The sequence below is a fragment of the Rhinatrema bivittatum genome, chromosome 8, assembly GCF_901001135.1.
Source record: "Rhinatrema bivittatum chromosome 8, aRhiBiv1.1, whole genome shotgun sequence".
Taxonomy (NCBI): domain Eukaryota; kingdom Metazoa; phylum Chordata; class Amphibia; order Gymnophiona; family Rhinatrematidae; genus Rhinatrema; species Rhinatrema bivittatum.
This window is the reverse complement of record NC_042622.1, coordinates 75,673,766-75,688,181: the sequence shown is the minus strand read 5'-3', so window position 1 is coordinate 75,688,181 and position 14,416 is coordinate 75,673,766. Positions and strand designations below refer to the sequence as shown.

Sequence of the window (14,416 nt, the reverse complement as noted above, 5' to 3'; positions counted from 1 at the left end):
TGCTGGGTCAGACCAAGGGTTCATCAAGCCCAGCATCCTGTTTCCAACAGAGGCCAAACCAGGCCACAAGAACCTGGCAATTACCCAAACACTAAGAAGATCCCATGCTACTGATGCAATTAATAGCAGTGGCTATTCCCTAAGTAAACTTGACTAATAGCAGTTAATGGACTTCTCCTCCAAGAACTGGAATAGCATTAGGTATATCTCAAATTGAGGGCTAATTATAAGGAGCTCTATAAAAACAACAAGAGTGGTACACAAAAAGATACAAAAAACATTAAAAGTGTGATAAAATATTACAAATTTAATATCAATAAAAGCATATTTACAATAAAACCAAACAAAATTAGCACAATAATGAATCCAATGCACCCAACATGGTCATGTTTTGACAAAATGTCTGCTCAAGAGTTGATTACATAATTGATCATCCTTATTCCTCCTAGCTAAGAGGAGAAGAGGATGACCACTGGACCATAAACGAGCTTAAAAATCACGGACATGGAGCTTTCTTTCTGTTTATTAGTTCATGTCAAGATTTATGTGTTCGGAATATCATGGACGGTGCTACTATGCTTCAAATGTTTGATGGGGAGGCTTGGATAGAATTTGGTCATTGTGAGACTGCAGCTTCTGCAAAGTTGGGGAACTGGAAGTTTAGGGTGTTTTTGTGCTGGGCTCGTCCGGTCCCAATGGGAATCCCACTGGAGAGTTTTTCAGTATTCTGGGATAAGGGGTGGTGGTGTAGGTCAGAGATGGGGAAAGGGTGATCTTGAAGGGTGGGTTAAGGCATTAAAGTTATCGAGGGTGTGGGATGGGCAAGTTGGGTGTTCTATGGGAGGATGGGGGTTAAGGGGCATACTATGCTATTTGTCTCTGGTTTGTAGATATTGTACAGCAAGACACCTTTCTGATATGGTATACAAGGGCTGTGGTTCGTGTTAGTATCATGGAATATACCTGGAAGCATAGGCTTTACTACAGGTTATGATGTTTTGACACTTATAATGCTGAAAAGTAAACTATAATGAATTCAGTCAAATGTGTTTCATTGAATGTCCGAGGAATATCATCACCCATTCAACGGAAACATATTTATTTATTTATTTATTTAAAGTTTTTTGTATACCGACATTCGTTAAGAAAACATCACATCGGTTTCCATGGAACAAAAAGTAGCCAACAGGGCTTTACAATGAAACTGATAATAGAACTGGGGAGGAGGGGGGGGGGAAGGGGGGGGCGAGGGAGGGGGGTTGGAGGAAAACTAAGGTTATGCTGTACAAATAGGTAAACGCAAAAAATAGTTAAATACAAGTATAGATTATGTACAATAATATACTAGAGGGAGTGAATTCAGAAGGGGGGTTTTCGGTTGTAGACCTGGAGGGCGAGGGGAGGGGCAGGGGGGCAGAAAGGTGAAGGAGAATAGGAGTGATAAGAAGAGGGGGCTCATGTGTAGGCTCGTGTGAACAGCCAGGTCTTGAGGTTCTGTCTGAATTTCTTAGAGCAGGTCTCAAGGCGTAGGTGGGTGGGCATAGAGTTCCATAAGGAGGGTCCAGCTAGGGATAGCGCACGTTGTTTGGTGGCTGTTAGATGGAAGAGTTTGGGAGAAGGTGTGTGAATGTTTGCGGTGTAGGGCGTTCTGGTAGGTCTGGAAGAGGAACGGATGTGTAAACAGTCTGAGAACCAGAGCATGTCTGGATTGTGGATGGCTTTGTGAATAAGGGTGAGGGTTTTAAATTGAATTCTGGCTGTGATGGGGAGCCAATGAAGTTGTTTGAGAATAGGTGTGATGTGTTCTTTTCTGCGGGTGCCTGTTAATATTCGTGCAGCTGCATTTTGAAGCAGCTGCAGGGGGGCAAGGCTGTTCTTTGGGAGACCTAGGTGTAGAGCGTTTGAGTAGTCTATTTTAGATAAAATGAGGGCTTGTAGGGCTGTTCTTAAGTCGTTGAGGTGCAGGATAGGTTTAAGTTTTTGAGGGTGTAATATATAGTAACAGTCTTTGATGGTGGAGGAGATACATTTCTGTAGGCTGAATTGAGGGTCAAGTGTGACACACCTAGGTCTTTTACAGTTTGCAAGAGGACTGGGGGAGCGAGGGGAGAGTTGGCTGAGGAGGTGGGTAAGGGATTGATGGGTTGAGGTGAAATGATCATAAGTTCAGTTTTGTTGGGATTTAGGGCTAGGTTCAGTTGGGTGAGTAGACAGTTGATGGATGAGAGGGCACTATCCCATCTTTTTAGGGCGTTGGAGATGGAGTCGGTGATGGGTATAAGAATTTGCACGTCGTCTGCGTAGACAAAGTGTGGGAGATCAAAATTTGAGAGTAGCTGGCAGAGGGGGAGGAGGTATATGTTAAAGAGTGTGGATGATAAGGAGGAGCCTTGGGGTACGCCCCTTGTGATATCGATTGGCTCGGATTCGTGGTTTTCAATTTTACCTTGAAGTGTCTGTCACTTATGTATGATTTGAACCAGCGAAGTGGGGTCCCAGAGATGCCAATGTCAGCTAGCCTGTCAAGTAATATAGAGTGGTTAATAGTGTCGAAGGCTGCGGAGATGTCTAATAGGGCTAGAAGGAATGTGTGACCTTTGTCAAAGCCTCTGATGACGAGGTCGGTGAGGGAGAGTAGTAGAGTTTCAGTACTGAAGTGCTTTCTAAAGCCGTGTTGTGATGGATAGAGTATATGGTGCTGGTCTAAGTAGTTTGACAGTTGAGTGTTGATAGTTTTTTCAAGGACTTTGGCGACGAAGGGGAGGTTGGAGATCGGTCGGTAGTTGGATAAGTCGGAAGGGTCAAGTTTTGGGTCAAGAATCTGTATCCCATTTCTTTGTGCAGTTTGCACATAGAAATGAGATACAGATTCTTCTCCTTCATGAGACTCACCTGACAGGTAAAGAGCATGATAAGCTAAAACAGGGTTGGGTGGGTCAAACCTATTATTCTTCCTAAAATTCCAGGAGTAGAGGACTCTGTGTATTAATAGATAAACATCTTCCTCTAGTTGTCCATCGTCATCGCATTGAAACTGAAGGCAGATATGTTATATTGGAATGTACGCTATATTCTATTAATTTTACGCTAGTTAATTTATATGGTCCAATCTGTGGTCAAGTGGAGTTCTATAAAGCTTTAACTAATATAATAGTGGTATTTGTGTTTGAAAATTTGTTTAGCAGGCGATTGGAATATATGCTCTGATTCATTTCTAGATTAAATATATAAACAAAAGCTGGGGACACCAGTAGTATCCAGTACTAAAGACCTAACAGATACCTTCCGACTCACTGACATATGCCGTTTACAACATCCAACAGAAATACTTACTATTCACTGCGTCATAATATGTACAGTAGATTGGATTATTTCTTATGTACACCACAACTATCCAAGATAGTAAAATTTTAGCTACTACATTACCAGATCATGCACCAGTGGAGATTTCTGTTTGGGCACACTGAAGCCTCGGGCTTTTCTTTGGCGAATGAATTCAGATATGTTGGGGAATAGTCATTTTCCAACCCTCTTGAGGGAAGTAATATCTGATTTTAATAGTCATAATCCTGAGGCAGACTATACTCCTTTATTGCAATGGGAGACATTTAAAGTGTGTTTGAGGGGAAAGCTGATTAGCTATGCAAGTTTTCTTAAGAAAGAAAATAAGATGAAAATGGATGAATTCATAGTTAAGATTAGAATGTTGGAAGCAAAACAAATGAGATTCTTCAGCCAAAACTTATAAACAATTAGATGCTGCAGAAGGGAATTAAAATTGTTGGAGATAAATAAGATCAAAAAGGCCCTTAAATTTACTAAACTTAAGTTTTATCAGCATGGAGACAAGGCCGGAGTCTTTCTAGCTAAAGCAGTCAGGGAAAAAAGCTGGGAAATCACATATAGTGGCAGCCAAAAGACCAACTGGGGGGCAATACAGTGGACCCTGGGGAAATTGAAGACTTGTTTGTACAGTTCTTTTCTCATTTATATACTGATTCAGCCCCAGCATCCACTGAGAATATTCAGAATTTCTTAAATTATTTAGCCTTACCACAAATTAAGGAACAGGGAGTGAGTGTAGTTAGCGGCTCCTATTTCCTTGTCAGAAATACAGAGGACAATTAAAGCTCTGTTGAGGGGAAGTGTCCAGGCCCAGCTGGATACTCTATAGATTTTTACAAAAAGGTTTTGACAGATATTGCTTCTTTTTTGGTGCTGTTATATAATGTGACTGAAGAACAAGGAGCAGGTCTGGGTGATCTTTATAAAGAGGGTAGGGATCGAGAGGAATATGGGTTATATAGGCCTATCTTGCTTGTTAACTTAGTTTTAAAACCTTAGCTAAGATTTTTAAATCAAAGACTGAAGAATCTCCCGTCCCTGGTTCACAGAGATCAAACGGGATTTGTGAAGGGACAGATATCTATGTTTAATACTAGGAGGTTATTTAATATTTTACATGTGGCCCAGAGATGGGATATTACAGGCCTGGTAGTATCACTGGACGCAGAAAAAGCCTTTGATAAGAAAGGCCATGATAGCCTATTTGCAGTTTTACAGCATGCTTGTTTACCAGCCCGATTCATGGCGTGGATTCAAGCCATGTATGCAAGGCCAAGAGCCCACATATTAATTAATGGCTCGCTTTCTTCCTTTATTAATATAGCAAGTAGAACCAGACAGGGCTGTCCATTGTCGCCACTTCTATTTGATTTGGCCATAGAACCTTTAGCTGTGGCAATCAGGTTAAATCTGGGGATTATGGGAATAAAAATAGGAAAGACTGAACATAAGATCTCACTTTACGCAGATGTGCTTATATATTTAACCTCTTCAAACCTCTCTGCCCAGCTCTAATAGAGCTTTTGCAGAAGAAGAGATACAAAATTAACTGGGACAAGTCAAAGATATTCCCCTTAGGGCTTAAAGTCATAATTCCGGATTGTAAATTTAGGTTAGCATTATCGTGTTTCAAATATTTGGGGATATATATTGTTAAGGACTTTAAGAATCTGTATAGTAAGAATTATATGGGACTTAGTGCTATTAATGAAAACTTGTGGGATTGGGCAAATTTGCTCATTTCTTGGGCTGGCCGGATAAATTTGCTGAAAGTGAATGTGGTTCCCAAATTATATTTGTTTCAGCATATACCATTTTCTGTACTGTCAAAGGTATTTGATGAATTTCATAATCATTTTGTTAAATTTATTTGGAGGAACAAGGCGTGAATCAGTCTTCAGCAGTTACGGATGCCCAAAAAGCAAGGGGGAATGGCATTACCCAACCTTAAAATGTATTATTCAGCCACAAGATTGGTGTGCTTAAAGTCGTGGGCTGGTCAAGTGAATACACCTTGGGTAACTTTGAAGCGATTACAGACAGAGGTGGCCACATTAGATATGTTTTCATTTCTCCCAGTTGACTCCCTGATAAGATGAAGTGCTTGTAGGGGAAGCCATATCCTAGCATATACCCTTAAGGTGTAGACTCAGGTGCAAAAATATTTGTATATATAGGAAGAGGTTCCATCACCTATTTCCCCAATATATGGGAATGCCCAACTGTCAGGTTGCACTTGCTCAAGAGAATTTAAGGATGGAGGCAACTGGGCCTTTTTAATACTGCCTAACTTTGGGATGATTCTGGCTTCATAACTTTCACTGATCTTAAAGAGGAGCACATGCTAAATATTTGCAGTTGCGGGAGGCATTGGCAGGTCACTTTAATATTTCAGAGCCCCTACGGCCCCTGAACAGATGCTTCCATTAAAAGTATTACAGTAATATATTGGGGCATCCTGATTGGTAAGTTTGGGGCAGTAACTCCACCAGGGCTGAACAAGCAATGGAATATAGATTTGAATGCTACTTATAACCATAAGGTATGGAAATCTATCTGGGAGGGTACCCATCAGTTCTATATGCACTAAATGCACTGAATTAATGGTTACATTGTTGCATAGGACCTATTGCACGCCAGTATATTATTATAATATGCACTTAAACCCAGATGCAATGTGTTGGAGGGGGTGCGGGGAAATAAGTATATACTTTTATATGTGGTGGCAATGTCAGGGAGTTCAATATTTCTGGATGCTTGTCACACAAGAAATTGCTGACAAATTAAGCCATTTACAGGGCTGCAGGGAGATGGATCATCAAGTCCAAGAAAATATAGGTCACTAGTAGGTCAGCTCTTGCTGGTGGCCAGATTTACGATTGCCATCTTTTTGAAATATAATCCCCGGATAGACCACTGGCGTACTCAAGTAAGAGAGGTGACAGAACTTGAACACTAAGATATGCATTGAAAAATGAGAGTTTTAAATATGAGAAGATATGGGGTATTTACCATCAATATTGTAATACTTAATATATTCTGTATGTATAAGGGTGTTCTCTTGGAATGGAGGATTATGTTTTATGTGTCCTAATCAGGAATATGAATGTAACCAGAAGACTGTTTTTGTACGCATTTTCTCCCTTGTATGCCACAAAAAGTTATAAAGAGTTTCAAAAACAAACAAAAAAAAAAAGGATCAGGGAAAGGACAGAGCCCTATGATACTCTACAGGCGAGATCCTTGGTCCAAGAAATAGATTGCGTTCTGCTAAACAGAAAAGATTCAAATCATTTAAGGACAGTGCTTTCAATGCCAATGTCCTCTAAACATGAGATCTGTTGCGCTTGGTGGTGGACCCTTGACCTGGGGCAAGGATGGAATGGTTCCTGAAAGGGAACAGGAGGTAACTGGCCCCAGGGGGCAGAGCACTGGAGGAGACAGAGGTTAGGTAGAGCTTCACCAATGGAAGCCCAAGGTCCCCCCAGGAGGAGCCCATAGGGACCCAGGCCGCTTGGACTTAGGTGGGCCTCGCAGGGTCTCCTGGGAGTATGCAAGTCCGGCATGCCCACGGACACAGAAGGAGCGCGGTCGGGTTCGAGCTGGAGCAGGGAAAACCAGAACAGAGTTGGTGATGACAAGGCGAGGAACAGAGCCAGTATCTGGAGGTGAGGTCAGGCAGGCGAAAGGTCAATGTCCATAGGTCAGTCCGAGGAGTGGTCAACGAAGCAAGGGTCGAATACCGGGGATCAGATACAGTCAGAGGCAAGAAGAGGTCTAGAGGTAGGCGGCAGGCAGGCGAGCAGGTCAGGAGCAGGCTGAGGTCTTGAGGCAGGTGGCAGACAGCCAGGCAAGTCAGGAACTAGCTGAGGTCATAGACAGGCGGCAGGCAGGCAGATCAGGAGCAAGCAGAGGTCAGTACCAAAAAGTCAGTCCGAGGCTACTACCTGGGTACACAGACAGACGAACACAGGAACAGGCAGGACTCAGGAAAGTGGCTGCAGGAACAAGGCAGGAACGGAACTGTAACAGAAGGATCCTGGAACTAGACTAGGAACAAGCGCAGAGACAATCTAGCATACAAGCCAATCCCAATTGCCAAGGCAAGGAAGTGGAGGCAGGAACTTCCTTATATTGTTAGATCAATCAGGGCGTGCCACGGAACCAAGACCCGCCTTCGGGCCTACAAGTGTCCGGGCGGTCCGCGCACGCGTGCGTAGGGGCATGGCTAGCATGGCAGGAGACGCGAACCTTGGCGCGAGGCCTGGCACGCAGAGGAAGGCCCAACGACCGCCGCCGCGGGACACTGGGGTCTAGCTGGGCTAGCAACTACTGCGAGGGAGGTCATCCCAGGACCCACTGAGGAACTATGCAAGTGAGCGGTCCCGTGCACGGGACAGCACGGGCGGGGCGCGTAACAAGATCAGTGTCAAAGGTGGCAGAAAGATCTAGTAGGGCTAGGGTGGGGGGAGTCACCCCCCTGTTCTGCATTCATGTGAATATGGTTGATAATGGTCAACAGGATGGATTCTGTTTCATGGCCTTTCCTGGAGTCAGACTGGTAAGGGTGAAAAATGATGTCCTCTTCTAGAAGTAAAGTATTTATTTAAAAAATCTGTAGCCCACAAGTATCCAGAGTTCAAGATGGGGGAACAATAAATAAACATATATAAAAATTAAACAAAACAAATGAGACATTTGAAGAGGCTGTCACTTAGGGGTCAGGTGATAAAACCAGACATTTCTTCATTGTTTATTGAGACTCTGATGAAAAAGCTTGCTGGAATAAAAATATTTTTAAAGCTTTCTTAAAACACAGAATATCAGCCAACAGCTGTAGAGTCAGAAAGATTGTTCCAGAGGTTAGGGCCTACAATAGAAAACATCCTTTTGTGTGTCTAGACAAGCTAAGTGAGATGAGGGGAAGGCACTGTTATGTGTGCCGTACACGGCAGACCCGCGGCATGGCCCCCTCACCTTTCCACAAGGACTCCAGCCTCTGGTTCCTGCTCACTGGTGGTGGTAGGCCGCCAGCTCCGTCCTCAGGCCTCCCCCAGTGCGCCTCTGGCCCTGCCACAGTCCCCAGCGTTCCCGGTCCTGATGCCACTGCTCGTTGGGCCTCTCTGCGTGGCCCGTGGAGAGATGCCACCAGTCGCACCACACCCCTCCCTAGGCGCTTGCGCATCGTTGATCCTTATGTAGGGACCGCGGCGGGAACTTAGCTGCGGCCCCGGATTACGACGTCGAACTATTCATAGTATTTAAGCTCAGGCTCCACTCCATAGCGTTGCCTTTGCAACAGTTCTACTCGCTGGTTGAATACTCATTGCTACTAAGATTCGTCTCTTCCCTGTGTTCCTGTTCCTTGCTGTTCCTGGTTCCTGTTTCCTTGATCCTGTCCTGCTTATGCTTCGGATTGACTACACGGACTTTGCTTCGCCTGACCACGCTACAGCCTATCTCCAGACCCGGACCTCTGCTTCAACTGACTACAATAAAGCCTATCTCCAGCCCAGACCTTTGCTTGTCTGACTACGCTATTGACTATCTCCACGATCAGACCTCAGCCTTGCTTGCCATTGCCTCTGGATTGCCGCCAGCCCTGACTCAAGCCTACCATTGGACGCCTCTTCTGTCTACTCCCTGGACATGGATTCATCAGGCTTCGGGCCTACCTTTGCTCGAGCGCCCTCTGTCTGCTTTCGTTCCATTGGTGCCCAAGTTTCCAGGACATTATCCAGTCCAGAGTAGAACTGTACCATCTCTCGCCTGCTGTCTCTGGGCTGAACCAACTTCTCCTGCAACTATACACAGAGGCCCACCTAAGTTCTGCTGGCCCCAGCACCCAAAGGCTCAATCCCGAGGGGAACGAGGGCTGGTATAGGTGAAGCTCCAGCGGCCTCTGCCTATCAGCCCACCCCACCTGCCGAAGGTGGGTACCCATAGATCCTTACCTACGGGTAGTGTCAACCCCACTTCGGCCCAAGGGTCCACCTCCGACGCAACAAGCACTTTCAGCAAACTGCGCTGTGTGAATCTTAGTAGTTGGAAGTAAAACCATTTTTTCCACTTTATCTGGATAAAAAACCAAAGGTGATCAGTTATTTTGGGCTGGAGCCTGGTTTCTTCAAGATTGATTTGATAAGCGCTTTTAAAGTTAGCAAGGTAGGGAGATTTGATTTAACAATGGCATTCATTATGGTGGTTAGCCAACAGGGCTAGGTCGTGTTTCAGGTTACAAATGAATATAGGAGGATCGGATCTAAAGGACTTATGGCTTTACTGATTCTCTGGAGGATCTTCTCTACTCTTTGTAGGAGATTGCCCTGAAGACAGATAGTGGATATTGTCTGGGGGAGCTGAAGTGATCCAGCCAGCATTGGCTGGGTAGAGGGGCTTAACTGTATTGTTTAGGTAGTTTGAGTTTGAAGTGAGTAAAGTGGAGGGGGAGAAGGGGAAGTTACCAAAAGGGGACCGTTATAGCTTGAATTTTATTTATGAAAAATTTAGCAAAAATCTTCGCTGCGGAGAGCTTCCAAACTAACTCAAAAACTTTGCTTGGGTGATTCTTAATTAGTTCTAGTTTGGGAAGATATAGTCCTTTTTGCTGTTGAATGGCTGCTTTATAATTTTTGGTAATGTTTGTTGCAGATACGAAGGTTGGTATCTGTTTTGTGTTTTCTCCATACTGTTCAAGTTGACGGAAATTGCTGTTTGATAAGACTTTAATAGAACCATGGAGAATTTTTAGTAGGTCTGGTATATAATTGGTTCAGAGGGGATAACTCAGTTTTGATGATTGAAGTGATGTTTCATTCCATTACTGGACTAGCAATTCAGGCGGGTCTGCTACAACGTACAGTTTTCGGTATGTTGGAGGAGCTTGCTTATATTTTCATTTGTAACATAGGACAAGTTCTTGTTTGGAAGTTTGCTGGAGGAAACAAGAAGTTGTTACGATTCTGCTATGCAGCCTCTCACCTAATTTTTCCTCCTTTTTTTCCCCCCTCTGCTTTTCAGCGCGGCTGGAGCCACTTCAGGGCTATGCTGCGGCCAGGAGGCTGCCGAAGGTGCGGAGGCCGCCGACTTTCCTGCTGCCACGCTGCGGCAGGGGGTGCTGTCATTAACCCCCTTGCGGTCTGGGAACCGCCGACGCTTTTGCTCTACTTGGCAGCAGGGAGCCACTCGAGTGCTATCCCATGTGGCCCAGAGGCCGCCGACATTACCTTGTCCCCCTCCGTGGGGAGGGGCCTTCATCCCTGGTCTCACTTGCGGAGCCTTCGTTTGTGGAACCTCCAAGTAACCGAGTTGGGAAACCATCAGCGTGCTCCGCGACCAGCCTGGATTGTCTGTGTAGGGCACGTGGTGTGCGCAGTACCTATTCAGAGTTCTTTCAAGTATCTTTGTGACTCTTTTTGAGTCCTTCTCTTTAAGCAACCTGAGTCCATCTCAGTTCTTCAAGTCTTCGTGTCAATTCTTTAGGTATCCTGGAGTCTTCATCTGAGTCTGTTGTCTTCGCCCTTCAGCCTCTGTCCGTACTGTTGCATTTGCTCTTTCTGTATGGTGGGTCCGAAAGGGTTATCAAGTGGCCGGAGAGCTACCCCAGAGACCAACATTGCGTTGCTGGGTCTCTTGATGCGATCAGGTTCGGCAGAGGCCAGGGTCCTACATCTTCAGCCTGTGCTTGGATACTCCTCGCCTGCCTCGGCACTTCCCGGAGCTCCTCTGCGGTTGCGTCGTGGCCAAAGGGTACATGAAATCCCAAGAAACGGGACTGCCTCAAGCATTCCCATAACAGAAGTTTGTTTTGAGGTTGAAATAGTGGTCTGGATTAGGTATTGGTCTGATGAGTAGATAGGGTTCACCTGTTTTGTGCTAGAGTCTAGATTAAGGCTTAGAGAAGGAAAAATCAAATTCTGTATTATCCCCAGCACCAATATTTACCTGGCGTCCACTAGCTATATGTAAGTGATGAGAATAGATTTAAGCATCATATCTTTGTAGACAATATTCAGCTTATGTTGGAGAAAATCAAGTAGGTTGACTATTCCAGACTAAATGTCTGTCTTGAAGCTATTGCAAATTGGCTGAAGCAATCTCGGATTAAGTTAACACCCCACAAAAACATATCCTATGCATGTCAAGATAGTAGAGATCTTTTAGGAATTTTACCTTGTGTACCTAGTGTGATTGTGAAGCCAAACAGGTTGGGTTGAGAGTCGAGGGTTAAAGTTGGACTGTCAACTTTCTATGGGTCCACAGTGGTAAAGATCAACTTTTAATCATCTATGGATGATTAGACAGGTCCTGACCCAGACTATGTAATTTGCTTTATCATAGATTTTTCCATGTGCATATAAAGAGATTACAGTTAGTATAAAACACCAAAGCAAGGTTGCTGATGGGTACAAAAAGACATGAACCCATTATGCCTGTTTTGCATAAACTTTCATTGATTACCGGCTTAGAAAACCTTTTGTGTTTTAAAATTTTCTCTTTGGTCCACAAGTATTGAGCATGTCAGGGTTTCAAAATATTTGGCAGAGAGATTGCGCCATATGGCCAGGGGAGAATTATGGGTCATTTGCAGCAGGAGTTATAGTTACTTATCACTGGCAAAGGTTAGGTTACTATTGCTAGGAAATTAGCATTCAGCTATATAGGATCAGCATTATGGAAATCTTCTTCCACGAACTATGTAAGGCGTGGTAGGTATTTGATTTTTGGAAAGAAATTCAAGGCCTGGCTGTTTAGTTGTCAGAGGGGCCTGTGTCTGATAGTTAAGGAGTTTTATTTCTAAAATTGAGATGTTTATGGGTAGAAGAGGGAGTGGTAGAAGGAATGGGAATTACGTGTTTTTGTTTTGATTATGCCCTGCGTATAATGTTAATTATGAATAGTGGCTTTCAAATTTATTTAAAAAAAAAGAAATAAATAAATTAGAAGGTGGCATTCCAAGGATGTATTTATGTTGGGGGAAAAGAAAATACATGTAGATTGCATTTTCAATCCCTGGGCCAGCTTTCAAAGTGAAATTATGCATGTAATTTACTTTGAAAGTCGATGCACAACCCATGGTAAAAAGTAAGCATGGACCTTTAATTATGTCCCCTACCCTGTAGTCATCAGTCTTCCTGACATCTGTTCTATACATGTTTGTTCCTTTTTTTGTGCTTCCTTAGAATCTGGTCCCCAAGATAGTAAATGCTCTTGCTGAACATTCATGACCCAGCAAATCATCAATAACCAAAGCAATCCAATTTGAAACATCTTGCTGAGGAAAACAGTGATGGGATCATGAAAAAATTCTAAAGAAATGTTAAATTCTCTGGAAAAAGTTTGTTCCTCTAAAGTAGACAGGCAGCGAAATACTTGCTAGCAAGAACAAAAGCTGGCTTCAGGATTTTATTTCTGGTCGTATTGCTAGTTTGAAAGAAGTCATAAGATAAATAGTACAAGACACTTATAAAGTGAAATGAGATTAGGACAATGTCTTTTATCGCCAAACTTACTAAGACACTAGTAGCCCCATTGGCCAATGGTCCATATGTGAGGTAGGAGTGTCCTGTTATCCATCCAATGTCAGCAGTGCACCAATATACATCTTCAGGATGGTAGTCAAAAACATACTTAAATGTAGCAGCTGTAAAGATCATGTATCCACCCACAGTGTGCACCACACCCTACAAAAAAGAACAGAAAAGCATTAGCTGTAGGTCATTATCCTAACTGTAGGTAATTAGCACCTACAGTGCTAAGTCAACTCTACAATTTATTTTCACTACCACTGAGACAAGAAACCCAAAGAATCTGAACCCTTTGCAATGCAACATGTACCTCAATGTCCTAATTACATTTAAGACAATTGTTAGTTATGTTAGATATCCGACACACAATTTTAAAGCGAAAATAAAACCTAGTTGACGCAAAATCATTTGTACTGAAATGTGGTATATATCCTCAGAAGGAAAATTAACAGTTTGGCAAGCCATTTCCTTCAGAATTTTGTGGCGTTCTTCGGGAAATCATACTGCTACTGCTGCTTATTAGGTGGCATGGGACTCCTGAACAGGCTCAGTCATGGAGAAAACAGTTTCTTCTGGTGTGAAAATACAAATTAGATAAAAAAAATATCTTCAAGAATATTTTTTCCTTCTAAAAGTGTAAAATGCTATGGTTTAGCAGCCCCCACCCCAGTCCACCCCACACACAATTAAAAATTATGCATTTGTAACAGATTTTACAGTTTTCTGAGTTAAAAATAGCACTTACAATATTATATTTACATGCACTGCTGTGAATCCAACCAGAAAACCCTGCTAAAAGGCAAAAAAAAAAAAAAATGCTTGGAACCCATAAAATATTAGGCTTATTGTAACATGTTGGGAACGGGCTTGGCATTCAGAAAGCCGTAAGTATGCAGAATTACAATTACAATACAATAAACCTCCTGTACCAAAACAGCACTAACTACCAGCAATCAAACAAGTAAAAACACTTCCTATGAATAGGCAACACTGTAAACATTAGGCATAAGCAACTGTCTTTGGTGATAAATTCTTATAGGTTCTGGAGCGTCATTGTCACTGCTATGTCTAAATAGTAGCTTGCAGCCATGGTGCCTGAAGATAGCACAGTTGCTTACCTGTAACGGGTGTTCTCCTAAGACAGTGGGATGTTAATCCTCACACATGGGTGACATCATCAGATGGAGCCCGGCACAGAAAACTTCTGTCAAAGTTTCTAGAAACTTTGGCTGGCACACTGAGCATGCCCAGCATGCTACTATCCCTGCGTCCACATGGGGTTTCTCTTCAGTCCTGTATGTAGATACAAGGAAAGAACAAACCAACCAGAAGAACCCAACTCCATGGGGTGGCGTGCAGGTTTTAACATCCTGCTGTCCTAGGAGAACACCTGTTACAGGTAAGCAACTGTGCTTTCTCCTAGGACGAGCAGGATGGGTGAATTCCTAGCTACAGACTGGACCCAAAATAGCAGAACCAACAAACACCAAGCCAGGTGTCAATGGGCACAACAGAACAGCGGGGACAGCCTGAATTAAAATCCA

At 43.4% G+C, this 14,416-nt stretch overlaps 1 protein-coding gene across 2 annotated transcripts in view; it reads right to left on the bottom strand.

The window, feature by feature from the left end:
• The window catches only part of ACSS2 (acyl-CoA synthetase short chain family member 2), a 196,116-nt gene that overhangs the window by 90,797 nt on the left and 90,903 nt on the right, over positions 1-14,416 (bottom strand). For both annotated transcript variants that reach the window (XM_029611497.1, XM_029611496.1), the window contains exon 9: positions 12,858-13,028. In XM_029611497.1, coding sequence (XP_029467357.1) covers positions 12,858-13,028 — 171 coding nt within the window. The remainder of the gene's footprint in view (positions 1-12,857; positions 13,029-14,416) is intronic.